Raw genomic sequence first — 25,626 nt, 5'->3', positions numbered from 1 at the left:
TGAGTGGCTGGCGAGATTAGGTGTCACCCGAGTATTGAAATCTGCCCCTCCCGCGGCTCGCCACAGATGCATTCTGACATTAGTTCAGGGAAAGTGCTATCGTGTTGGAGCTGCTATAGGGAGAGTGTTAGGAGTATTTGGGGTTTCAAGAACACCAACCGTCCTTCTTAAGGCCATAAATCTTCTCTATATGCGCTCAATGGGGCCGGCGGCAGCAGCGCCGACCCCATTGAGAACATATAGAAGACAAATCCTGCTTCTCTGCCACAGCTGTAACAGCTGTGGCAGAGAAGAACGATGTTTGCCCATTGAATTCAATGGAGCCAGCAATACAGCAGGTTCCACTGAAAGCAATGGGCTGCCGGCGTGCGCGGGGATGAATTGTCGGGAAGGGGTTAAATATATAAGCCCTTCCCTGCAATTCATCCAGAAATGTGTAAAAATAAAAATATATACTGGCGTATAAGGCGACGGGGCGTATAAGACGACCCCCAACTGTCACCTTATACGCCGGCAATACAGTGGAGCAAAGAATAAAAATCATTACTTACTTCTTCTGACGTTCTGCGGCGCTCCTGCAGGCTGTTGCTCCCTCCTGGTGTTCTGCGGCGCTCCTGCAGGCTGTTGCTCCCTCCTGGTTCCCGGCAGAGCATTGATTTCTCTACGAAGGGCTTTAAATCCCCGCCTCCAGAAACACACGTGCCTTCAGCCAATCACAGCCAATGACAATGATGTCATTGAATGGCTGTGATTGGCTGTGTTTCTGGAGACGGGGATTTCAAGCCCTGTGTCCAGAAAGCAATACTCTGCCGTGGACCAGGAGGGAGCAACAGCCTGCAGGAGCGCCGCAGAACGTCAGAAGAAGTAAGTAATGATTTTTATTCTTTGCTCCACTGTATTGCCGGCGTATAAGGTGACAGTTGGGGGGTCGTCTTATACGCCCCGTCGCCTTATACGCCGGTATATATTTTTATTGTAACACATTTCTGGATGAATTGCAGGGAAGGGCTTATATATTTAACCCCTTCCCGACAATTCATCCTGCGATCCCCGGCAGCCCATTGCTTTCAGTGGAACCTGCTGTATTGCTGGCTCCATTGAATTCAATGGGCAAACATCGTTCTTCTCTGCCACAGCTGTTACAGCTATGGCAGAGGAGAACGATCTTTACGCTGACAGTGCGGGGGGGGCCCACTCTTGCCGCTATTGTGGCTTAATAGTGGGAGCTGGGAACTTGAGATGCAGCCCACTATGTAGCCCCTCGCCTGCCCTATCCGTTGCTGTGTCGTTCCCATCACTTTGTTGAATTGCCCAGATTTTCACAAACGAAAACCTTAGCGAGCATCGGCGATATACAAAAATGCTCGGGTCGCCCATTGACTTCAATGGGGTTCGTTACTCGAAACGAACCCTCGAGCATTGCGAAAATTTCGTCCCGAGTAACGAACACCCGAGCATTTTGGTGCTCGCTCATCTCTAGAAGTGAGAGAATTAGATTCCGTACGTAAAATTTGGATGCTAATTCTTTTGCACTTATAATCGAATTGGGACCGATTAGCTTTTCCTATTTATGACATAATCAATGCTCGTGCCAAATTTCAAGTTTTTATGACATCGAGACCTTAGAAAATTAGATTCCGTATGTAAAATTTGGACGTTTTTTCTTTTGCGCTTAGAATTGAATAATCGAGTTGGGACCTAATAACTTTTCCTATTTATGACATAATCAATGCTCGTGCCAAATTTCAAGTTTCTATGACACTGGAAAGTGAGAGAATTAGATTCCGTACGTAAAATTTGGACGCTAATTCTTTGGTGCTTAGAATTGAATAATCAAGTTGGGACCCATTAACTTTTCGTATTTATGACATAATCAATGCTCGTGCCAAATTTCAAGTTTTTATGACATCGAGAAGTGAGAAAATTAGATTCTGTACGTAAAATTTGGACGCTAATTCTTTGGCGCTTAGAATTGATTAATCGAGTTGGGACCCATTAACTTTTCCTATTTATGACATAATCAATGCTCGTGCCAAATTTCAAGTTTTTATGACATCGAGAAGTGAGAAAATTAGATTCCGTACGTAAAATTTGGACGCTAATTCTTTGGCGCTTAGAATTGAATAATCGAGTTGGGACCCATAAACTTTTCCTATTTATGACATAATCAATGCTCCTGCCAATTTTCAAGTTTTTATGACATCGAGAAGTGAGAAAATTAGATTCTGTACGTAGAATTTGGACGCTAATTCTTTGGCGCTTAGAATTAAATAATTGAGTTGGGACCAATTATCTTTTCCTATTTTTGACATAATCAATGCTCGTGCCGAATTTCAAGATTTTATGACATTGGAAAGTGAGAGAATTAGATACCGAACGTAAAATTTGGACACTAATTCTTTGGCACTTAGAATTGAATAATGGAGTTGGGACCCATTAGCTTTTCCTATTTCTGACATAATCAATGCTCGTTCCAAATTTCAAGTTTCTATGACATCGGGAAGTGAGAAAATTACATTCCGTATGTAAAATTTGAGCGCTAATTCTTTTGCGCTTAGGATTGAATAATCAAGTTGGGACCCATTAACTTTTCCTATTTATGACATAATCAATGCTTGTGCCAAATTTCAAGTTTCTATGACATTGGGAAGCGAGAAAATTAGATTCCGTACATAAAATTTTGACGCCAATTCTTTTGCGCATAGAATTGAATAATCGAGTTGGGACCCATTAACTTTTCCTATTTATGACATAATCAATGCTCGTGCCAAATTTCATGTTTCTACAACATCGGGAAGTGAGAGAATTAGTGGCAATGATGGAAATCGAACGATCTACGCGGGGTGGGGCGTAACTGTCGACGACGCACGCGCGCCATTTATCGTAGGATAGTTGTACTATGCCTATAATCTTCCCAGGAGTGTACTCAACAACTTCCCAAAGTTTCATGGCGATCGGATGAATGGTGTAGTAGCGCATAAAGGACAAACAGACAGACAGACACATAGACAGACAGACACACACGCATACATTCAATTTTATATATAGATGAAAGTACAACAATATCCTCCAATCATTTTACAAACTCCTCCTCTTTCTGCTAGTAACATATAACAAGAGCCATTCTATTTTGCCATACCATAAGTGAGGTCATAGTTGTTCCTCTAGGCCCCTGATTGCATCTCTTGTATAATTAACAAATCTCTGTTGGTTATAGTATGTGTACTTAATACAGTCTACTTTATTATTCACTGTTGCCCACCATGCAAGAAGAGACTCAAACCCTCTGCAGCCATCCGTTTTCTCGCCCCATACTCGTCCGGTACCCCCCTTGGGACCCTGATGGCGTCATAGGTACCTTTGGGAGAGGAGTTCCTAGTTCTCCGTACATGGCCCTTGCTGTTGCCCTTGGAGGTCTTGAGGTGCATAGGCATTATCAGTTGTACCAAAGCACAATCCCGCTAGGGCCTGTACCTAGCACCTGTTCTAGGCACCTGTCACCACACAACCATTACACGTCTGTGTGTGCCCTCTGTAGCTCAGGCCATATCCCAGAGACAGCGTGCCCTTTACGGTTCTCCTCTCCGCACAGCATCCCTCAGGCAGTCTCCTGTAGTCTGCCTTGGTCCCATTACCTGGTAGCGCGAAGTAAGTATAACCCCAGGATCGGAGACAGCAGCAGGTATTTGGTCCCTGCCCACAGATGGAAACAGCAAACCCAATGTATAACATGGATCACTTATCTGTGGGGGGTAGGTACAGTTAAGAAGCTTAATCACACATTTTATGTTCATCACAGCTTGTGGACTTGTCATTAACTTTTATCTATCGTGGGGTCAAGTCTTTCTATCTCATATAATTATTATTAACATTCTCTATACACAATGTTTACTGCATAACATAAAGATTCACACAACTACTACTACTCCAATCATCTGCAGAGTCGCTTGATCCTCCAACCTTAACAACTGCCCCTCTGGAATTTCTCTTATCAGGGAGAGGTGATGGAGTAAGATAAACAGAGCTTTAACTCTTTCTAGACTCCTACATCTAACTGCAGCATCCTTGTGATATTTACCCTTAATAGGAACACTCAGGTCTCACATTATCAACAACTTAATAATTATTTTTTTCTTACCTGACATTATCACATTGAAAACACCATTTAACAATCAAACTCACTGCAAACCAATCACAGAACTGACATGTACACAAAGAACAGCAAGAATGGACGTTCCCTGTTTACACAAGTTTATACTAAACTTCATTCGTGATCATCTTCATTACAAGTCTATTCATTTCAAGCAAGCAGAGCATCGCTATCAGACTACTACGTTAGAGAGTGAGACACGCACTCCCCCCTCCCTTCTTCTCACTGAACTCTAAAGCTGAAAGGTGGGGGTGAAAGTGAAACAAGCATTCCAATGAAACAGATGGTTTAACCATTTGTGAGCTGACCCCACCACACAGAGCAGCACTCAAGCCATTGTCTGTCATCTTCATTTAATACTACTGTAAACCTTTATTCCTCCACTGTCTCATCCTAGGACTATCTGCATCATGTAATCATCCCTTCTGTCCTGCTGCCTACTATCCCTGATCTTTGTCAGTACTACCGTCACCCATAGCAACCTGTCGCCTCACTACCGTCACCCATAGCAATCTGTCGCCTCACTACTGTCACCCCTAGCAACCTGTCCCCTCACTACAGTCACCCATAGCAACCTGTCGCCTCACTACCGTCACCCATAGCAACCTGTCGCCTCACTACTGTCACCCATAGCAACCTTTCCCCGCACTACTGGACACTTATCTGAAGGAGACCATACATATTCCTCTGCTACGACTAAATATCCTGCAGTATCACCCTGAGCCTACCTTATAGCGCACACTTAAGATAGACCACATATCAAGAAACAGAGGACAGTGATGGAGGGTTCTGACTATTCTTACGCAATTCAGAGAAGGCACTAATCACTGGTGTTGTGTACTACAAGTGCAAGCATTGGGATGCCAGGTAAAGGTACATCTATGGGATGTGAGAAGCCAAGATGGCACCTGGGCAGCGGCCGAAGGTATTACAGTAGGTACTAAAATGGCCGTAGGGACGTGGCCTGACTAAGAGTACTATCAAGCCAGGCAAGCATTTAGCCATGCCTTATTCTTTTGTGTGCAATACCAACAAGTCCCTCATCTGACACATATCTATAATAATCTGTATTTGTATAGCACCATCATATCCCGCAGCGCTTACATAGAGAGGGGGGATACAGAAAGACAAAAGTACAAACATTACAGAACCACGGTTACATAGTAATCAGCTGATGGGAACATTAGGGGTGCGGGTCCTGCTCCAACGAGCTTACATACTACAAGTAATGGGGGGATACAGAAGGTAAAGGGGCTGGAGATGTGCACGGTATGGTGAGGTGGAAAGTGAGGGAGGCTATACACAGACAATGGTCAGACATTAAACTGTGTGACGGCAGAAACGGTATGACTGCAGGAGGGTTTTATGACGGCTAGCATGGCTTGGAGTGAATAAGTCAGGGAGCATATCTACCAGTATGGCGCTCGTCACTCCTTCTATAAAAGTTACACTCAGCGCTCTCCCAGCACCCCCCATCGTGTAGGATCAGGTAATATGATGATCAGCTCTGACAATTTCAGGGCTGTCATCAATAGCATTCCCCAGACTCACCAATACACCGAAAAGAAATGCTATTCCTGTCATTTTTGTCCTTACCGAGGAGGCCCTCGGGGAAGGGGTGTGGATTTCTTCACCGGGTTGAGATGAAGACCACCTAATGTGCCCCCCCCCCTCTGTAGCGGGCTAAACCAGACCCCCCACTGCCCCTGCTCTGCCTGTGTTACCTTATTATAGTGTGATTGGTGAATCCAGGTCAGCTGTTCAGCGATCCGTATTGCAGTAGGAGTGGTTAGGAATACCTGGTAAGTACAAATGGGGAAACCTGGTAAGGTCTTTCTCACTTTGGGGTCTTCTAGTTCTCTTTCTTTATCCCCTTGATGAGGACCCAATCACCTGGTGTTATTTCCCTTAGTAATGCTTTAGCCACTGTGGCTACATCTGCTGACCTGTGGGAAACACTTCTACCCACTTGGCTAAAGCATCCATGATAACTAGGCAGTATAGATGAGGGAGTATACTCGCTAAAGGCAATTGCTTGAGCGAGCATTGCCTTTAGCGAGTTTCTCCCCCGCTCGAGACTGCAGGTTCGGGTGTCGGCAGCGGGCACGGAGCTGCGGGGGAGAGTGGGGCGGAAAGGAGGGGAGATCTCTCTTTCCCCCCCGCTCCCTCCTGCTGACAGCCGCTACTCACCGCTCCCCCACGCCGCCACCCGAACATGCAGTCTCGAGCTGGGGAGATACTCACTAAAGGCAATGCTCGCTCGAACAATTGCCTTTAGCGAGTATACTCGCTCATCTCTACTAGGCAGTATTTCTTACCTTCACATTTGTATAATTCTATGTAGTCCATACAAATGTGTTGGAAAGGATACTGAGGTGTAGGACAGCGCCCCTCCTTGGTCTTATATTCCCTTGTGCATTGTGTTTAGCACAAATAATAGTTTGTAAACCCATAGGCTGTGAACACTTTCCATATGAGTGCTACCATCCCCCCTGTTGAGACATGACATAGGCCATGGCTCAAAACTACTGCACATCTGAAGAACGATTTAGGTAAGATACGGAGATGTACAACCCATCTACAAAGAGTGTATTCAGCATCTACCAGAGATACATCCTGCAGATCTGGTCGGGGTAACACCTTATGTGCCATCTCTCGTAGACAGTTGTATGGAGGACCGTCTTAAGAAATAGGCAGTAAGGTAGATGGATGGAGCGTAGTACATCCCTCAGTTGTCAGGTGTGGCTGTGAGAGCAGTAGTGTCCTGCAGGGGGATGTCTACAAGGACTAAGATATGAGTATAACTAACTGTGTGCAGTATTTGGAGTTTCTACCTGTTTACTTTAAGGCCTTGCTCATAAAGAAACCTGTGTCCCCCCACAATTCTCTCCACTGTCTGCTGCTGGCTACCAACATAAAGTAGTAGCTGACTACCTTTAGGAGGCTGTAACTGGGCTAAGTTTGCTGACATAGCCTGGGAGAAAATTGTTAAACTTTCACAGCAGCCCTGAGGTACTCTGGTGAAGGTATACCTAATTTTATCACAATGTCTCATCTCAACAATTTTACTGGACATATTCGAGACTACATAATCTGACATTCACAGACTTATTTGTCTCTGAGTCGGTTATAACTGGTTCAAAGAGAGATTCCCTGTGGGTCCGGCCATTAACCCCTCTTACCAGGATATGACTATTACTACATTTTACATTGGGTACATATTGGGATGTATTAATGCCCTGGTGGCTCCTGAGCCCACCAGGAAAGTAATCATTCGCCCATTTACCTAGAGATCTATCTTGCCAAGAGATCCTCCAAGTGTTGTACATCCACCCCTCCTAGTCATTTTTTCCCAAAGTACCTGAGAACATCACTAGATTTCCCATAATTCAAACACACATTTAAATCCCTGAGCTGCATCCCACCTCTGCTTCTTCCTCTGCCTCTACTTCCACATCCTCTCGCTGTCCAATGACCTCTCTGACTTTCTTGAACCATCGTATCACATTCTTTCACTTTTCTGCATGTTTTTCATACTCCAAAACATCCTGCAACAATCCCATCCTCAGGGTAACCATGTATCTCATTATATAACCTCCTATTCCTTTCTTTACTCCACTTACAAATGCATTCTTTAATGGCTGATTATATGCAGCATTAGGATCATCTCTCTCTTCCCCTGATTATCCTATGGAAGAGGTCTACCATCTCCTCCCATCCCATTCTAATTTCCTTCTACAGAACTCCAATCTGGCCCTAGAATATTTCTATCTGCTCTCTCTATTTTTCATTCAATTGTAACACCTCATTAACCCTTTGAATTGTTCATCAAACTGTCGGGGGTCTATTTTTATATGGGCGTGACAGCTTGGGGCTTCTTTTAACCAGGCTTCAGCAGCGGATAATCCGTATTTCTGCTGATCTTTAGCTGATTTTGTCTGTATTTTATCACATAATTCTTTACAACTAGGAACTTTTAATTTATTTTTTTTAAATCCATATTTCTTTTCCCACTTATGTCACAATATTTCTAATAAAAATAAAAAAGTTCCTGCGCTCCTTTGGGACCCAATTCCACCAGGAATTGGAATTACCAGTTTATAAGTAAATTAAAAACTTTCTTTATTCCATATTCCAAGTTTTTAATTTACTTATACACTGGTAATTCCAATCCCTGGTGGAATTGGGTCCCAAAGGAGCGCAGGAACTTTTTTATTTTTATTAGATATAGCTTCAGTGGATCACACCTAGAGTGTGATACAGTTTCCTGGCAGCTCTCCCGATATAGCCCGTCGGGATACCGTGGACACACAGGGAGATGACCGGCAGTATGCATTAAAGCGAACCAGGACTTGGAGGTGTAGGTGGGGCTCAGGAGCGGGCTCCACTATACACCGGGTGAGTCCCATTTTGTGTGATTTGTTGCCCATATTGAGATTGCTTCCCATTGTTCGTGGCGCGCTGTCCTGATACATATATTATATGTCACAATATTTGACATAGTCAGGATCTAACTTGTGTATGTACTTCTTATCCCCTTGAAGGACTTCCTGTCGTTGGCAACAACAACAGAGACATGCACAGGAGAATGCCTTACAGTTTGTATTTCCCATTGTTAGTAATTATGTTCTTGACGTGGATTTACAAGACAAACAACATAAAACAAGCCTCTGGCCACTAAAATGTTTAGTGAAAACACAGAGGTTCCTTACCAGAATCAGTGCTTCGCTATATACACGAAGACTACTTCTTGCTTTACAGAGTAGGGCCTGTGAACATTGAACACAATAAGGGGCTTGTCCAAAAACAACCTGCACAGCGAAGTTGGTCCTTAATGTGTCCTAGAGGTCAGTGCCCACGTATCGGATCTGCCTATCTCAATCACTCACACATTCGCTTCATGCAATATAAGACAACAATACAAATATTACATTATGTCAGTAGGCGGCCGCCCTCTTTGTATATTCTTAGTTACTCTATAACACAATATCAAAGAAAAAGTAGTAGAAAGATAAGAAGTAAAGTTCCTGGACACCCCTGCCGCATGAAGTAATTCTCTCCTGTAGCCTTCTCACAATGGCTATGGTCTCACATAGACTATTGCTATTGCCCCAATTTGTCTATGCTTGCTTCTCATTTACAATACACTTTGTAAATTTTACTAACACTAAAGTATACAGAAGAAAAATTTAACCGTTGTTATACTTACTACACGTTATCTCTAAATTCTCAGGCTAGTTTACTGCTCAGGCCACTGTGTGTGTGGGGGGGTCACGATTACTGCTAAGGCCACTGTGTGTGTGTGTTGGGGGGGGGGTCACGATTACTGCTCAGGCCACTGTGTGTGTGTGGGGCTCACGATTACTGCTTAGGCCACTGCGTGTGTGTGGGGGTCACGATTACTGCTCGGGCCACTGTATGTGTGGGAGGGTCACGATTACTGCTTGGGCCACCGTGTGTGTGGGAGGGTCACGATTACTGCTCGGGCCACTGTGTGTGTGTGGGTCACGATTACTGCTCGGCCCACTATGTGTGTGTGTGGGTCACGATTACTGCTCAGGCCACTGTGTGTGTGTGTGTGTGGGGTGGGTCACAATTACTGCTCGGGCCGCTGTGTGTGTGTTACGATTACTGCTCGGGCCGCTGTGTGTGTGTGTGTGGGGGGGGGGTTACGTTTACTGCTTGGGCTGCTGTGTGTGTGTGGGGGGGGTGAGGTCACAATTGCTGCTCGGACCGCTGTGTGTGTGTGGGGGTCACGATTACTGCTCGGGCCACTGTGTGTGTGGGAGGGCCACGATTACTGCTCGGGCCACCGTGTTTGTGGGAGGGTCACGATTACTGTTCAGGCCACTGTGTGTGTGGGTCACGATTACTGCTCGGCCCACTATGTGTGTGTGGGTCACGATTACTGCTCGGTCCACTATGTATGTGTGTGGGGGGGGGGAGGATTACGATTACTGCTCGGGCTGCTATGTGTGTGTATGGGGGGGCGGGGGTCACGATTACTGCTCGGCCCACTATGTGTGTGTGGGTCACAATTACTGCTCGGCCCACTATGTATGTGTGTGTGTGGGCGGGGGGTCATGATTACTGCTCAGGCCGCTGTGTGTGTGTGTGTGTGGGGGGGGGGGGTCATAAATACTGCTCGGGCCACTGTGTGTGTGTGTGTGGGGGGGGGTGTCACGATTTCTGCTCGGGCTGATCTGGATCATATTTTCCTCCAGCAGATTTCAGGGTATTCTGTAGCTTCTTAATTGTATAGTGTGCACACATAATGAAAGAAACCAGTCAGACACAAGTTATCAGCCCTGAATCTCAACCAGCTTTCTCTCGAGTTACAGAGCCTCAGGTCTTTATTGTAACAACTGCCCTTTATGGGCGTGCAACAGATTACATCAGTAACATATACATATTCTTATTCGCTAGGTCATATAGAATTCCCTGCCTCCCTGCCCACCTTCTCTCAAGTCCAGTGTAGTGTGGACTCTGTCCTCTCAGCATGCGGTCTAGCTGAAGGAATTTCTGTGTGCGTGGCAGTCCCTGTTCAGAAGTTTCAATGTTATTTAAAAAGTTTCTGTGTGGGGGCAGGGCTGGGGAAACATCCAGGATGAACACAATCAATACATATAGCACTGTGATTTAACACTTTCCTTATGCAGCAGAGTTCCACATTAGGCTGAAGTTATAAAACACACATCTTTCACCATGACATTGTCCAGCAACTACCATAATGAAATTGTGCAGTCATTAGCCTCTATAGAGTTAAATCACTACAGCTGCGTAATACTATCAGTTCATTACAAATCAATAGATGATTACTGCTCGGCCAGCTATGTGCGTGTGGGGTCACGATACTGTTCGGGTCACTGTGTGTGTAGGGGGTCACGATTACTGCTCGTGCCACTGTCTGTGTGGGGGGTCACGATTACTGCTCGGGCCACCATGTGTGTGGGTGGGTCACGATTACAGCTCAGCCCACCGTTTGTGTGTGTGTGTGGGGAGGGGGTCATTTTTATTGCTCGGGCCACCGTCTGTGTGTGTGTGTATGTGTGGGGGGCACGATTACTGTTCGGGCCACAGTCTGTGTGTGTGTGTGTGTGTGTGGGGTCACGATTACTGCTCTGGCTACTGTGTGTGTGCGTGGGGGTCACGATTACTGCATGGGCCGCTGTGTGTGTGTGTGGAAGGGGGTCATAATTATTGTTCGGGCTGCCGTGTGTGTGGGGGGTCACGATTACTGCTCGGGCCGCTGTGTGTGTGTGGGGGTTACGATTACTGCTCGGGTCGCTGTGTGTATGGGTGTCACGATTACTGCTCGGGCCGCTGTGAGTGTAGGGAGTCACGATTACTGCTCAGGCCACTGTGTGTGTGTGGGGGGGTATCGATTACTGCTCGGGCCGCTGTGTGTGTGTGTGGGGGGGGGTCACGATTACTGCTCGGGCCGCTGTGTGTGTGTGTGTGGCGGGGTCACGATTACCGCTCCGGCCACTGTGTGTGTGTGTGTGGGGGTCACGATTACCGCTCGGGCTGCTGTGTGTGTGTGGGAGGGGTCACGATTACTGCTCCGGCCGCTGTGTGTGTGTGGGGGTCACGATTACTGCTCGGGCCACTGTGTGTGTGGGGAAGGGTCGGGTCACAATTACCACTCGGGCCACTGTGTGTGTGTCGGAGGTCACGATTACCGCTCGGGCCACTGTGTGTATGTGTGGAGTCACGATTACTGCTAAGGCCACTGTGTGTGTGTGGGGGGGTCACGATTACTGCTCGGGCCACTGCGTGTGGAGGGGGTATCGATTACTGCTCGGGCCACTGTGTGTGTGGGGGGGGGGGGTCACAATTACTGCTCGGGCTACTGTGTGTGTATTGGGGGGTCACCATTACTGCCCGGGCCACTGTGTGTGTGTGTGGGGTCACCATTACTGCTCGGGCCACTGTGTGTGTGTGGAGGGGTCACGATTACTGCTTGGGCCACTGTGTGTGTGGGGGGGGGGTCACGATTACTGCTACGGCCCCGTGTGTGTGTGGGGGGTCACGATTACTGCTCGGGCCGCTGTGAGTGTAGGGGGTCACGATTACTGCTCGGGCCGCTGTGTGTGTGTGTGGGGGGGTCACGATTACTGCTCGGACCGCTGTGTGTGTCTCGGGTCACGATTACTGCTCCGGCCACTGTGTGTGTGGCGGGGGTCAAGATTACTGCTCCGGCCACTGTGAGTGTAGGGGGGCAAGATTACTACTTGGGCCAACGTGTGTGTGGGGGTCACGATTACTGCTCGAGCCACCGTCTGTGTGTGTGTGTGGTGGGGGGGGGGGGTGTCACGATTACCGCTCAGGCCACTGTGTGTGTGGGGGGGAGGTCACGATTACCGTTTGGGCACTGTGTGTGTGTTGGGGGGGGGGGTCATGATTACCGCTCGGGCCACTGTGTGTGTGTGTGTGGGGGGGGGGGGGTCACGATTACCGCTGGGGCCACTGTGTGTGTGTGTGGGGGGTCACTATTACTGCTCGGGCCGCTGTGTGTGTGTGTGTGTGGGGGGGTCACGATTACTGCTCGGGCCACTGTGTGTGTGTTTGAGGGTCACGATTACTGCTCGGGCTACTGTGTGTGTGTGGTTGGGGGTCACGATTACCGCTCGGGCCACTGTGTGTGTGTGTGTGTGGGGGGGTACGATTACCGCTCTGGCTACTGTGTGTGTGTGTGGGGTCACGATTACTGCTCGGGCCACTGTGTGTGTGTGTGTGGGGGGGTCACGATTACTGCTCGGGCCGCTGTGTGTGTGTGTGTGGGGGTCACGATTACTGCTCGGGCCACTGTGTGTGTGTTTGAGGGTAACGATTACAGCTCGGGCTACCGTGTGTGTGTGGGTGGGTCATGATTACTGCTCGGGCCACCGTGTGTGTGTGTGGGGGGGGGGTTACGATTACTGCTCGGGCTGCTGTGTGTGTGGGGGGGGGGGGGTCACAATTGCTGCTCAGACCGCTGTGTGTGTGGGGGTCACGATTACCGCTCGGGCCAACGTGTGTGTATGTGGGGGTTAAGATTACTGCTCGGGCCACCTTGTGTGTGTGTGTGTGTGTGGGGGTCACGAACACTGCTCGGGCCACCGTGTGTGTGTGTGGGGGGGGGTCACGATTACTGCTCAGGACACCGTGTGTGTGTGTGGGGGGGTCACGATTACTGCTCGGGCCGCTGTGTGTGTGTGTGGGGTCACGATTACTGCTCGGGCCACTGTGTGTGTGTGTGTGTGTGTGTGTGGAGGGGGGTGGGTCACGATTACTGCTCTGGCCGCTGTATGTGTGTGGGGGGGGGGTCACGATTACTGCTCGGGCCACTGTGTGTGTGTGTGAGGGTCACGATTACTGCTCGGGCTACCGTGTGTGGGGGGTCACGATTACTGCTCGGGCCACCGTTTGTGTGTGTGTGTTGGGTTACGATTACTGCTCGGGCTGCTGTGTGTGTGTGGGGGGGGGGGTCACAATTGCTGCTCGGACTGCTGTGTGTGTGTGGGGGTGACGATTACTGCTCGGGCCACTGTGTGTGTGAGGGTCACGATTACTGCTCGGGCCACTGTGTGTGTGTGTGTGGGGGGGGGTCACGATTACTGCTCGGGCGGCTGTGTGTGTGTGTGTGCGGGGGTCACGATCACTGCTCGGGCCACTGTGTGTGTTTTTGAGGGTAACGATTACTGCTCGGGCTACCGTGTGTGTGTTTGAGGGTCACGATTACTGCTCGGGCTACCGTATGTGTGTGTTTGTGTGTGTGTGTGGGTCACGATTACTGCTTGGGCCACCATGTGTGTGTGTGTGTGGGGGGGGGGTTACGATTACTGCTCGGGCTGCTGTGTGTGAGTGGGGGGGGTCACAATTGCTGCTCGGAACGCTGTGTGTGTGGGGGTCACGATTACCGCTCGGGCCACTGTGTGTGTGAGGGTCACGATTACTGCTCGGGCCAACGTGTGTGTATGTGGGGGTTATGATTACTGCTCGGGCCACCGTGTGTGTGTGGGGGGGGGGTCACGATTACTGCTCAGGACACCATGTGTGTGTGTGTGTGTGGGGTCACGATTACTGCTCGGGCCACCGTGTGTGTGTGTGTGGGGGGGGGGGTCACGATTACTGCTCAGGACACCGTGTGTGTGTGTGGGGGGGTCACGATTACTGCTCGGGCCGCTGTGTGTGTGTGTGGGGTCACGATTACTGCTCGGGCCACTGTGTGCGTGTGTGGGGTCCCGATTACTGCTCTGGCCGCTGTGTGTGTGTGTGAGGGTCACGATTACTGCTCGGGCTACCGTGTGTGGGGGGTCACGATTACTGCTCGGGCCACCGTTTGTGTGTGTGTGTTGGGTTACGATTACTGCTCGGGCCGCTGTGTGTGTGTGTGGGGTCACGATTACTGCTCGGGCCACTGTGTGTGTGTGTGGGGTCCCGATTACTGCTCTGGCCGCTGTGTGTGTGTGTGAGGGTCACGATTACTGCTCGGGCTACCGTGTGTGGGGGGTCACGATTACTGCTCGGGCCACCGTTTGTGTGTGTGTGTTGGGTTACGATTACTGCTCGGGCTGCTGTGTGTGAGTGTGGGGGGGGTCACAATTGCTGCTCGGACTGCTGTGTGTGTGTGGGGGTGACGATTACTGCTCGGACCACAGTGTGTGTGAGGGTCACGATTACTGCTCGGGCCAACGTGTGTGTGTGTTGGGTTACGATTACTGCTCGGGCTGCTGTGTGTGTGTGTGGGTCACAATTGCTGCTTGGGCCACTGTGTGTGTGAGGGTCACGATTACTGCTCAGGCCACCATGTGTGAGTGTGTGTATGTGTGTGTGGGGAAGGGGGGGTCACGATTACTGCTCGGGCCAACGTCTGTGTTGATGTTTGTGTATGTGTGGGAGGTCATGATTACTGCTCGGGCCACCGTGTGTGTGTGTGGGGGTGTCACGATTACTGCTCAGGACACCGTGCGTGTGTGTGTGTGTGTGGTGGGGGGTCACGATTACTGCTCAGTACACCGTTCGTGTGGGGGGGGAAGGGGGTCACGATTACTGCTCGGGCCACTGTCTGTGTGTGTGTGTGTGTGGGGGGGGTGTTATGATTACTGTTCAGGACACCGTGTGTGTGTGTGGGGGGGTCACGATTACTGCTCAGGACACCGTGTGTGTGTATGTGGGGGGGGGGGTTACGATTACTGCTCGGGCCGCTGTGTGTGTGTGTCTGTGGGGGGGGGGGGGGTCAGGATTATTGCTCGGGCCGCTGTGTGTGTGCGGGGGGTCATGATTATTGCTCGGGTAGCCGGTGCGTGGGGGGTCACGATACTGTTCGGGCCGCTGTATGTATGGGGGTCACGATTACTGCTCGGGCCGCTCTGTGTGTGGGGGTCACGATTACTGCTCGGGCCGCTGTGAGTGTAGGGGGTCACGATTACTGCTCGGGCCGCTGTGTGTGTGTGTGTATGGGGGGGGTCTCGATTAACGCTCGGGCCGCTGTGTGTGTGGGTCACGATTACCGCTCGGGCCACTGTTGTGTGTGTGTCTGGGTGGGTAACGATTACTGCTCAGGATGCTGTGTGTGTGTGTAGGTGGGTCACGATTACTGCTCGGGCCGCTGTGAGTATGTGGGGGTCACGATTACTGCTCGGGCCGCTGTGTGTGTGTGTGGGTCACGATTACTGCTCGGGCCGCTGTGTGTGTGTGGGGGTCACGATTACTGCTCGGGCCGCTGTATGTGGGGGGGGGGGTCACGATCACTACTCGGGCCACTGTGTGTGTATGGGGGGTCACGATTACCGCTCAGGCCACTGTGTGTGTGTGGGGGGGGGGTCAAGATTACCGCTCGGGCCACTGTGTGTCTGTGTGTGTGTGTGTGGGGTCACGATTACTGCTCGGGCCGATGTGAGTGTAGGGGGTCACGATTACTGCTCGGGCCGCTGTGTGTGTGTGTGGGGGGGGTCACGATTACTGCTCGGGCCACTGTGTGTGTGTGGGGGTGTCACGATAACTGCTCGGGCCACTGTGTATGGGGGGGTCACGATTACCGCTCGGGCCACTGTGTGTGTGTGAGGGAGGTCACGATTACCGCTCGGGCCACTGTGTGTGTGTGTGTGGGGGGGGGGATCACGATTACCGCTCGGGCGACTGTGTGTGGGGGGGGGGTTCACGATTACTGCTCGGGCCACTGTGTGTGTGTGGAGGGGGTCACGATTACTGCCCAGGATACTGTGTGTGTGTGTGTGGGCGGGGTCACGATTACTGCTCGGGCCACTGTGTGTGTGTGTGTGGGGTGGAAATAATTACTGCTCGGGCCACTGTGTGTGTGTGTGTGGGGGGGGGGGGTCACGATTACTGCTCGGGCCACTGTGTGTGGGGGGGGTCACGATTTGTGCGCGGGCCACTGTGTTTGTGAGGGTCACGATTACTGCTCGGGCCACCGTGTGTGTGTGTCTGTGTCACGATTACTGCTCGGGCCACTGTGTGTGTGTGGTGGAGAGGGGGGAAAGGGGGGGGTCATGATTACTGCTTGGGCCACTGTGTGTTTGGGGTCAGGATTACTGCTCGGGCCACTGTGTGTGTGTGGGGGTCATGATTACTGCTCGGGCAGCTGTGTGTGTGGGGGGTCACGATTACTGCTCGGGCCACTGTGTGTGTGGGGGGGTCACGATTACTGCCCAGGATACTGTGTGTGTGGGGGGGGGTCACGATCACAGCTCGGGCCACTGTGTGTGTGTGTGGGGGGGGGCATGATTACTGCTCGGGCCACTGTGTGTGTGTATGGGGGGGGGGTCACGATTACTGCTCGGGCCACTGTGTGTGTGAGGATCACGATTACTGCTCGGGCCACCGTGTGTGTGTGTCTGTGTCACGATTACTGCTCGGGCCACTGTGTGTGTGGGGGGGAGGTGGAAAGGTGGGGGTCACGATTACTGCTTGGGCCACTGTGTGTGGGGGTTCACGATTTGTGCGCGGGCCACTGTGTTTGTGAGGGTCACAATTACTGCTCGGGCCACCGTGTGTGTGTGTGTCTGTGTCACGATTACTGCTCGGGCCACAGTGTGTGTGTGGTGGAGAGGGGGGAAAGGGGGGGCTCATGATTACTGGTCGGGCCACTGTGTGTGTGGGGGGTCATGATTACTGCTCGGGCCGCTGTGTGTGGGGGGGGTCACGATTACTGCTCGGGCTGCTGTGTGTGTGCGGGGTCACGATTACTGCTCGGGCCGCTGTGTGTGTGCGGGGTCACGATTACTGCTCGGGCAGCTGTGTGTGTGCGGGGTTACGATTACTGCTTGGGCCGCTTTGTGTGTGCAGGGTCACGATTACTGCTCGGGCCGCTGTGTGTGTGTGTGTGGGCCACGATTACTGCTCGGGCCACCGTGTGTGTGTGGGGGGGGGGTCACGATTACTGCTCGGGCCACTTTGTGTGTGTGGGGGGGTCACGATTACTGCTCGGGCCACTGCGTTTGTGTGGGGGGGGGGTCACGATTACTGCTCGGGCCACTGTGTGTGTGTGTGTGTATGGGGGGGGGCACGATTACTGCTCGGGCCACTGTGTGTGTGTGGGTCATGATTACTGCTCGGACCACTGTGTGTGTGAGGGTCACGATTACTGCTCGTGCCACTGTGTGTGTGGGGGTCACGATTACTGCTCGGTCCACTATGTGTGGGGGGGTCACGAATACTGCTCGGGCCACCGTGTGTGTGTGTCTGGGTCACGATTACTGCTCGGGCCACTGTGTGTGTGGGGGGGGTCACGATTACTGCTCCGGCCGCTGTGTGTGTGTTTGGGGTATACGATTACCTCTCGGGCCGCTGTGTGTGTGTGGGGGTCACGATTACTGCTTAGGCCGCTGTGTGTGTGTGTGGGGGGGGGGGGTCACGATTACCGCTCGGGCCGCTGTGTGTGTGGGGGGGGTGTCACGATTACCGCTCGGGCCAATGTGTGTGTGTGTGTGGGGGTCACGATTACTGCCCAGGATACTGTGTGTGTGTGTGGGGGGGGGTCACGATTACTGCTCGGGCCACTGTGTGTGTGTGTGTGGGGGGGGTCATAATTACTGCTCGGGCCACTGTGTGTGTGTGGGGGGGGTCACGATTAGTGCGCGGGCCACTGTGTTTGTGAGGGTCACGATTACTGCTCGGGCCACCGTGTGTGTGTGTCTGTGTCACGATTACTGCTCGGGTCACTGTGTGTGTGTGGTGGAGAGGGGGGAAAGGGGGGGGTCATGATTACTGCTTGGGCCACTGTGTGTTTGGGGTCAGGATTACTGCTCGGGCCACTGTGTGTGTGTGTGGGGGTCACGATTACTGCTCGGGCCACTGTGTGTGTGGGGGGGTCACGATTACTGCTCAGGCTGCTGTGTGTGTACGGGGTCACGATTACTGCTCGGGCCGCTGTGTGTGTGCGGGGTCACGATTACTGCTCGGGCCGCTGTGTGTGTGTGTGTGTGGGCCACGATTACTGCTCGGGCCACTGTGTGTGTATCACGATTACTGCTCGGGCCACTGTGTGTGTGTAGTCCGCCCATTCCAGTAATTACTTTAGTTGCCCACTTTTGTACCCGCTCAAGCTGGGATATGTCTTTCTTGAGTATTGGTGCCCAAAACTGTCCACAATATCCCATGTGTGATCTGACCAGTGCCTTGTACAGAGAAGGAAAAATATTCTCGTCATGCGACCTCTTTTGACGCCGGTTGCTCCAGTTAACCCCGTAATGACATGGCCTATTTTGGGCTTGAGGCTGGATTCAGACGAGAATATATCGGCTGGGTTTTAACGCCCAGCCAATATACATCGTCTCTCTCTGCAGGGGGGAGCCTGGAAGAGCCAGGAGCAGTGCTCTGAGCTCCCGCCCCTCTGCGCTATTTGCAAAGGGGAGAAGCGGGGTGGGGGCGGGGCTAATTCGAGAAACTTAGCCCCGCCCCTGTCTCGACGCCTTTCATTGCAAATAGTGCAGAGGGGCGGAGAGGGGATGGCAAGGAGGCAGAGAGGGGGCGGGAGCTTAGTTCCTGCTCCTGGCTCTTCCATCCTCCCCCCCCCCCGCAGATGAGGACTCCGTATATCGGCTCGGCGTGAAAACAGAGCCGATATACGGTCGTGTGTATGCACCTTAAGGACGCAAGGATTTTTGGCGGATTTTCTTCATTTATCAAAAGTCATAACTTTTTTATTTTTCCATCGACGCGGCCATATAAGGGCTTGTTTTTTGCGTGACGAACTGTAGTTTTTATCGGTGCAACTTTTGGGTACATTGACTATATTGTAAAACTTTTATTATTTTTTTTATGATAACAGGGAGAGAAAACGCATCAATTCTGCTATAGATTTTTGGGGAGTTTTTTTTTACAGTGTTAATCATGCAGCATAAATGACACAATACATTTTTTCTGTGGGACGGTACGGTTACAACAATACCAAAATTCTTACTTTTTTTAGGTTTTTCCACTTTTTTGCAATAAAAACCCTTTTTTTGGAAATCTTTTTTTTTCTAAATCACAGCATTCAAAGTCCTGTAATTTTTTTTATTTTTTTATGTACAGAGCTCTATGAGGGCTTATATTTTGTGAGAGGAGCTGTACCATTTTGGGGTTACATACAGCTCTTTTGATCACTTTTATTGCGGTTTTAGGGAGGCAAAATGCTAGAAATTAGAATTTTGCCTCAGTTTTTTAGCGGTTTTTTTAATGCTTTTTTTCTGTGCACAGTCAAAAGCATGTGCAGCTTATTGTACGCATCATTACGGACGCGACAATACAAAATATGTGCCATTTTCATTTTTCTTTAACCTTTTTTTATGCTAATATGCTACTGCCATGCCTTATCGCTTATACAGCGATCTTAGGCACTGGCAACACAGGACGCCAGTGTCTGGCATCCTGTTGCCATGGCAACAGGCCGTGATCTACATAGATCGTGGCAGGGAAGGGGTTAACAGTGGGGGTCGCATATCCGATGCACCCCCGCTGCTGCAGCAGGAGGCTGGCTGTGACTGATGGCCGTCTCCCACTGCGGGATAGCGCGAGATCACATGTGATCTCGCGCTATCCCCAGGACGTAAGTTTACACCCTGTTGCAGGAAGGGGTTGAAGGGGTTTTCTCATTAGGAAAAAAATCAATACTTGCCTATTCCTCCCCAGGCAGTCTTCTTACCTCATCCTCTCCTCACCGATCCTCTCCTGGCCCCTCCAGTCCCCTGGGCCACGTCACCTCCAGCCATCCGGATCCTCTACTTATTGTTTTGGAGCGTCCATTAGCTGCAGTGAATGTTATGAGTGACGTAGGTTTCACTGCCTAGCAGGGAATGCTGAATCCTCTGCAGCCTGCTTTAGTGCACATTCGCGTTTTTTGTTGTTAGTGTTTCATACAGTATAGTATATGATACACTAGCGGTGAGACATTACACATCCGCAGTCGCGCTAAAGCAGGCTGCCGAGGATTCAGCATTCCCTGCTAGGCAGTGAACTCCATGTCACTAGTGACTGGGTACACTGACCCGCAGGAAGCAGAATGCCGGCAATGTGTGCTACGTCACAGGAAGAAGAGGATTCGGCCGACTGGAGGAGCCAGGAGAAGATCATTGAGGTGAAGATCTGGTAAGACTGACTGGGGGGAATAGGTAAGAGGTTTTTTTTTAATGACAATCCTTTAAAGTTTACAGGCCACAAACTTCATGTGTTTTATTTATTTTACACGCTTTTTAGCTGCTCATGTTTTTCACACAATGCTGTGTGTCATGTAGTGGGCAGGAGGAGAGAGGAGAAGGGACAATACCTCTCGATCCCGCCTCTGTCCTTGATCACTGTGCGATATTGCAAACTTAAAGTCGTTAGAATACAGGCTGATTTATACACAGCTTTCCCGGACTTCTGCACGCATGTGAATCAAAAGCTCAAATCATCCCCCTGATCCGTTCTAACGCACTCCAGAGCTCTTCAATACTCCTACAAATAAACCTGCCACCACCAGCTTTGGTATTGGTAAACTGGAAGCCGAATTATGAACACAAACTTCAGCGTTATGGTTTGTTGTAAAACGGACAAGGCTGACTTTTAAATTGCAGATTTAATCTAGAAAAGGCCTCGCAGTGCAATATATCTGATTTGTACAAAAATATAAAAAGGTTGTTCACGGGACATAAGGAAATACAGTAGGATACACAACGCAGATTTTTAAAATAAACTGGGGAAAATAAAAGAAAGATATCGGATTTGGATGTTGGTCCAATGTTCCAATACATGCAGAGTCACTGAAGTGAATGGGACAGCCTTACGCCAAGGCGTATCTCTGTAGGATCTCACAATTTGGGGTCTGTAGGGTCCTACATTATAAACGGACCCTCAGAACACTCCTTACCTTGCTCCCTCTGATGTCACTCTGGAGGGTTGGGGTGGAGTCCTGTATTCCTGGGGAAAAATCATAATTCCCCGTTTTCGGAAAGCCCCCCCTCAAACCTGAATATGGGCGTGGCACATTTTTAGTCCTGATTTTACATATGGTTTGAGCCCATACACGGATGGGTTGGCATCCATATTTTCCCAAATATGCAGTTCTGGGTGCTCTGAGCCTTTTTATTTTGCTTGGCTGGTGAGCCCGATGCTAAATATATAATATATATCTGGCTAAGACCTTCATACGACCAAATATCCTTTATTAAATGATTTCCTTCTGATGTAAAATTGGGCACCAGGATGTCTGCGTGAACCATCCAAGGTGCCAATCCGTGCCAGTGGGTGCCTATTTAGCATCTCCTTGTCAGTAGCAAAGGGTTTTGTGTCCTCCTGTACATCAAAGGCTTGCCAGATACAAAAGAGAGGAATAAGACTTTAGAACACTGAATTCATCCAGCTTTCCCACGGCCTGACAAATGACAACCATAACATGGAAGCTGATATAGGCCCAAGGCCTGACACATACAATGTCTGACAGCCTGAAGTCTCTACACCACCCTGTGCTACTTATCCAGGAAACTGCCATCCAGAACTCATTATGGTGAACAGGGTCTGTCCAGTACCTTATCCTCTGTATAAGAATAGTAAGTCCTAGTGACTGAAGGACCTGATCCCTCTGACCACCAGGATGTAGACTCCTCTGTATAAAAATAGTAAGTCCTAGTGGCTGAAGGACTAGATCCCTATGACCACCAGGATGTAGACTCCTCTGTAGAAGAATAGTAAGTCCTAGTGGCTGAAGGAGCAGATCCCTCTGACCACCAGGTTGTAGACTCCTCTGTATGAGAATAGTAAGTCCTAGCCACTGAAGGACCAAATCCCTCTCACCACCAGCATGTAGACTCCTCTGTATAAGTATAATAAGAGCTACCAGCTGAAGGACCAGATCCTTCTGACCACCAGAAGGTAGACTCATCTGTATAAGAATAGTAAGTCCTAGTGGCTGAAGGACCAGATCCCTCTGAGCACCAGGATGTAGACTCCTCTGTAGAAGAATAGTAAGTCCTAGTGACTGAAGGACCAGATCCCTCTGACCAGAAGGATGTAGAATCCTCTGTATAAGAATAGTAAGTCCGTGCTGCTGAAGCAGCAGATCCTTCTGACCACCAGGATGTAGACTCCTCTATGTAAGAAGAGTAACTCTTAGTAGATGGAGCAGATTCTTTTGACCACCAGGTTGTTGACTCCTCTCTGTAAGAATAGTTAGTCCTAGTGTCTGAAGGACCAGATTCCTCTTACCACCAGGATGTAGACTCCTCTGTAGAAGAATAGTAAGTCCTAGTGGCTGAAGGAGCAGATCCCTCTGACCACCAGGTTGTAGACTCCTCTGTATAAGAATAGTAAGTCCTAGCCACTGAAGGACCAAATCCCTCTCACCACCAGCATGTAGACTCCTCTGTATAAGTTTAATAAGAGCTACCAGCTGAAGGACCAGATCCTTCTGAACACCAGAATGTAGACTCCTCTGTATAAGAATAGTAAGTCCTAGTGACTGAAGGACCAAATCCCTCTGACCAGAAGGATGTAGACTCCTCTATGTAAGAATAGTAACTCTTAGTAGATGGAGAAGATTCTTCTGACCACCAGGTTGTTGACTCCTCTGTGTAAGAATAGTTAGTCCTAGCGGCTGAAGGACCAAATTCCTCTTACCACCAGGATGTAGACTCCTCTGTATAAGAATAGTAAGTCCTAGTGACTGAAGCACGAGATCCCTCTGAGCACCAGAATGTAGACTCCTCTGTATAAGAATAGTAAGTCCTAGTAGATGAAGGACCAGATGCCTCTGATCACCAGGATGTAGAAGATGCAATCCTTTGCAGGGCAGGGTGAGGCTGGCGGGCGCCCCCTGCAGGTTATTTTGGTGGCCATTTGTATGACCTTCAGGATGTTTTCCATCTGTCATCAGGAATGCATTAGTCGTTCCTCGCTAGTGATATTTGTTATCTCTGTGACGGCAGCGTGTAACGGGTTTCGCTATAGAAGCGGTCGGCCTACTTTCTGCTGCAGATTGGGCCCAGACGGGATACGGCGGTGTAAACTTTACTGAGGTTTGTGCGGCTTATTGGATGCTGCGATCCGGACGCTGGTAAACGTTTAGGTCGTGGAGTCAGTAAGTAATTAGTACAGAGAAGTAATTAGATGGGAATGGGCTCATCTTCTCACTCCTTTTCTGGAGGAGCCACGGGCATGGCTTGATAGGCATTCTGCCAGGACAGCCCGGGGCGTTACAGAGGGCCCCCGGCTGCCATGACACCTGCACGGCTCCCTGCGATCTCATCCCATTTAAATGGCGCTATCAGAATTGACAGCTTATCGGAGTTGGTATCAGCCGCAGTAAACAGCCGGCGCTCGCGCTGTATGGAGGGAGATCGCCGCGCGTTCATACATACCCCGACGCTGCAGGACGTACATGTACTACCTATAGCACTAAGGGGTTAAAGGATTCCAGCAAATGTTTTTATAAAATTTCTTATTAAATGAATTCCTAATAAAGTATTTCTAAGGTTCTCCCACATTAAATGCTGCTATTATAAATCCTACTTGTCCCTCAAAATACCGGCAGCTGAACTTGGAGATGTTGGTTTTTGTGGTTTTTACATTGGTTCATATTGTTTCCATTCAGGTCCCTACAGGATTCATTCATCAAAGATGGAGGACAACAGAAACAAGATGGCGGAGAGTGTATTCAACCTCACCCTAGAGATACTCTTCCAGCTTACTGGGGAGGTGAGAGACTCTGATGATGTCACATTACATCATTCTTATCTATGGTAATAACAGATGATGTCACTGTAGAGAGGAGAGATTCTGGTGATGTCATATGTCATGCTTATCTATGGTAATGACTGATGATGTCACTGGAGAGGTGATGGACTCTGGAAATGTCTGCAGTGATATTTATAAATGTCTCTCCATATACAGGATTACACAGTAGTGAAGAAGACCTCTAGTGATGGCTCTCGGGCCCCTGTGTGTGATGGATGGGGAAGACCCCTGAGCCCAATCATGGGGCCCCCACTTCACCCCCTGATACACGAGGACATCAATGTACAGAAGATTCTAGAACTCACCAACAAGATGATTGAGCTGCTGACTGGAGAGGTGATGCTGCAGGGAATGCTGGGACATTATACAGTAACAGCACTGGAGGCTTCTGGGTAATGACTGTATATTGTGTTGTCAGGTTCCTATAAGGTGTCAGGATGTCGCTGTCTATTTCTCCATGGAGGAGTGGGAGTATTTAGAAGGACACAAGGATCTGTACAAGGAGGCCATGATGGAGACCCGCCAGCCGCTCCCATCACCAGGTAATGGATGTATTTAGGATCATAGCTGTGGAGGGGTGATGTGGGGCATGTGCCCCTGGTGCTTGTAGGCAGGAAGTGGGGTGTGAGCCAGGCAGGACACTGTGCTAGTTGTATTAGTAGAGCCATTCACTACACAGTTGTTGATTAAAGTCAGTATAATCAGAAGGCCTACATATCACCAGTACACATTTAGGCCCCCGGCACACGGGCGGAAATTCCGCAGCAGGATTTCCCGTAGAATTTACACCCGTGGAAGCTGCCATAGGATTGTGTTAGAAAGAATAATCCTATGCAGACGGCAGTGAGGAAAACAAATCGCAGTATGCTCTTTTTCGGTGCGGGGCTCTGTGAGCTCTGCACAGAAATGTCACTCCCTGACTGGCGGCTCGGCTCCGTCATGTGCCTGCTGGCCGGCAGCCAGCACATCAAAGAGCCGGAGCCGCGCTGGTCCCTGCAGGGGGTCGGGTCCCACTGCGAGAATTCTCGCAGCAGGATTAGACACGGTCGTCTGCAGGCGGCCTCATTAGTTGCTGATATGTAAGCAACCCGGTCTACAGTGACACTAGTCAGCGACTATATTGCGGATGACTACTATATCAAATGGAATGTGTCCACAGAAGATCTCGGCTCCACCAGCCCTACTGCTACAGTAGCCGTCGGCTGTGCAGGGCTGGAGAGGTGCCTTGGCCCATGCTATCCCGTCCCCCAACTATCCCCACTAGCTCCTCCGCTTTGTATTTA

The 25,626-nt window shown here is 49.9% G+C and overlaps 1 protein-coding gene across 1 annotated transcript in view; it reads left to right on the top strand.

The window, feature by feature from the left end:
* The window catches only part of LOC136590931 (uncharacterized), a 45,426-nt gene extending 20,424 nt beyond the window's left edge, over positions 1-25,002 (top strand). The window contains exons 5-7 of the mRNA XM_066588442.1: positions 24,201-24,304; positions 24,500-24,679; positions 24,762-25,002. Of these exons, the coding sequence (XP_066444539.1) occupies positions 24,201-24,304; positions 24,500-24,679; positions 24,762-24,902 (425 nt within the window). The 3' untranslated portion in view covers positions 24,903-25,002. The remainder of the gene's footprint in view (positions 1-24,200; positions 24,305-24,499; positions 24,680-24,761) is intronic.
* Positions 25,003-25,626: the final 624 nt, after the last annotated feature.

The sequence above is a fragment of the Eleutherodactylus coqui genome, unplaced genomic scaffold (genome assembly GCF_035609145.1).
Source record: "Eleutherodactylus coqui strain aEleCoq1 unplaced genomic scaffold, aEleCoq1.hap1 HAP1_SCAFFOLD_476, whole genome shotgun sequence".
In the NCBI taxonomy this organism is placed as follows: domain Eukaryota; kingdom Metazoa; phylum Chordata; class Amphibia; order Anura; family Eleutherodactylidae; genus Eleutherodactylus; species Eleutherodactylus coqui.
The sequence above is the reverse complement of the archived record's forward strand: the minus strand, read 5'-3'. Positions and strand labels throughout refer to the sequence as shown.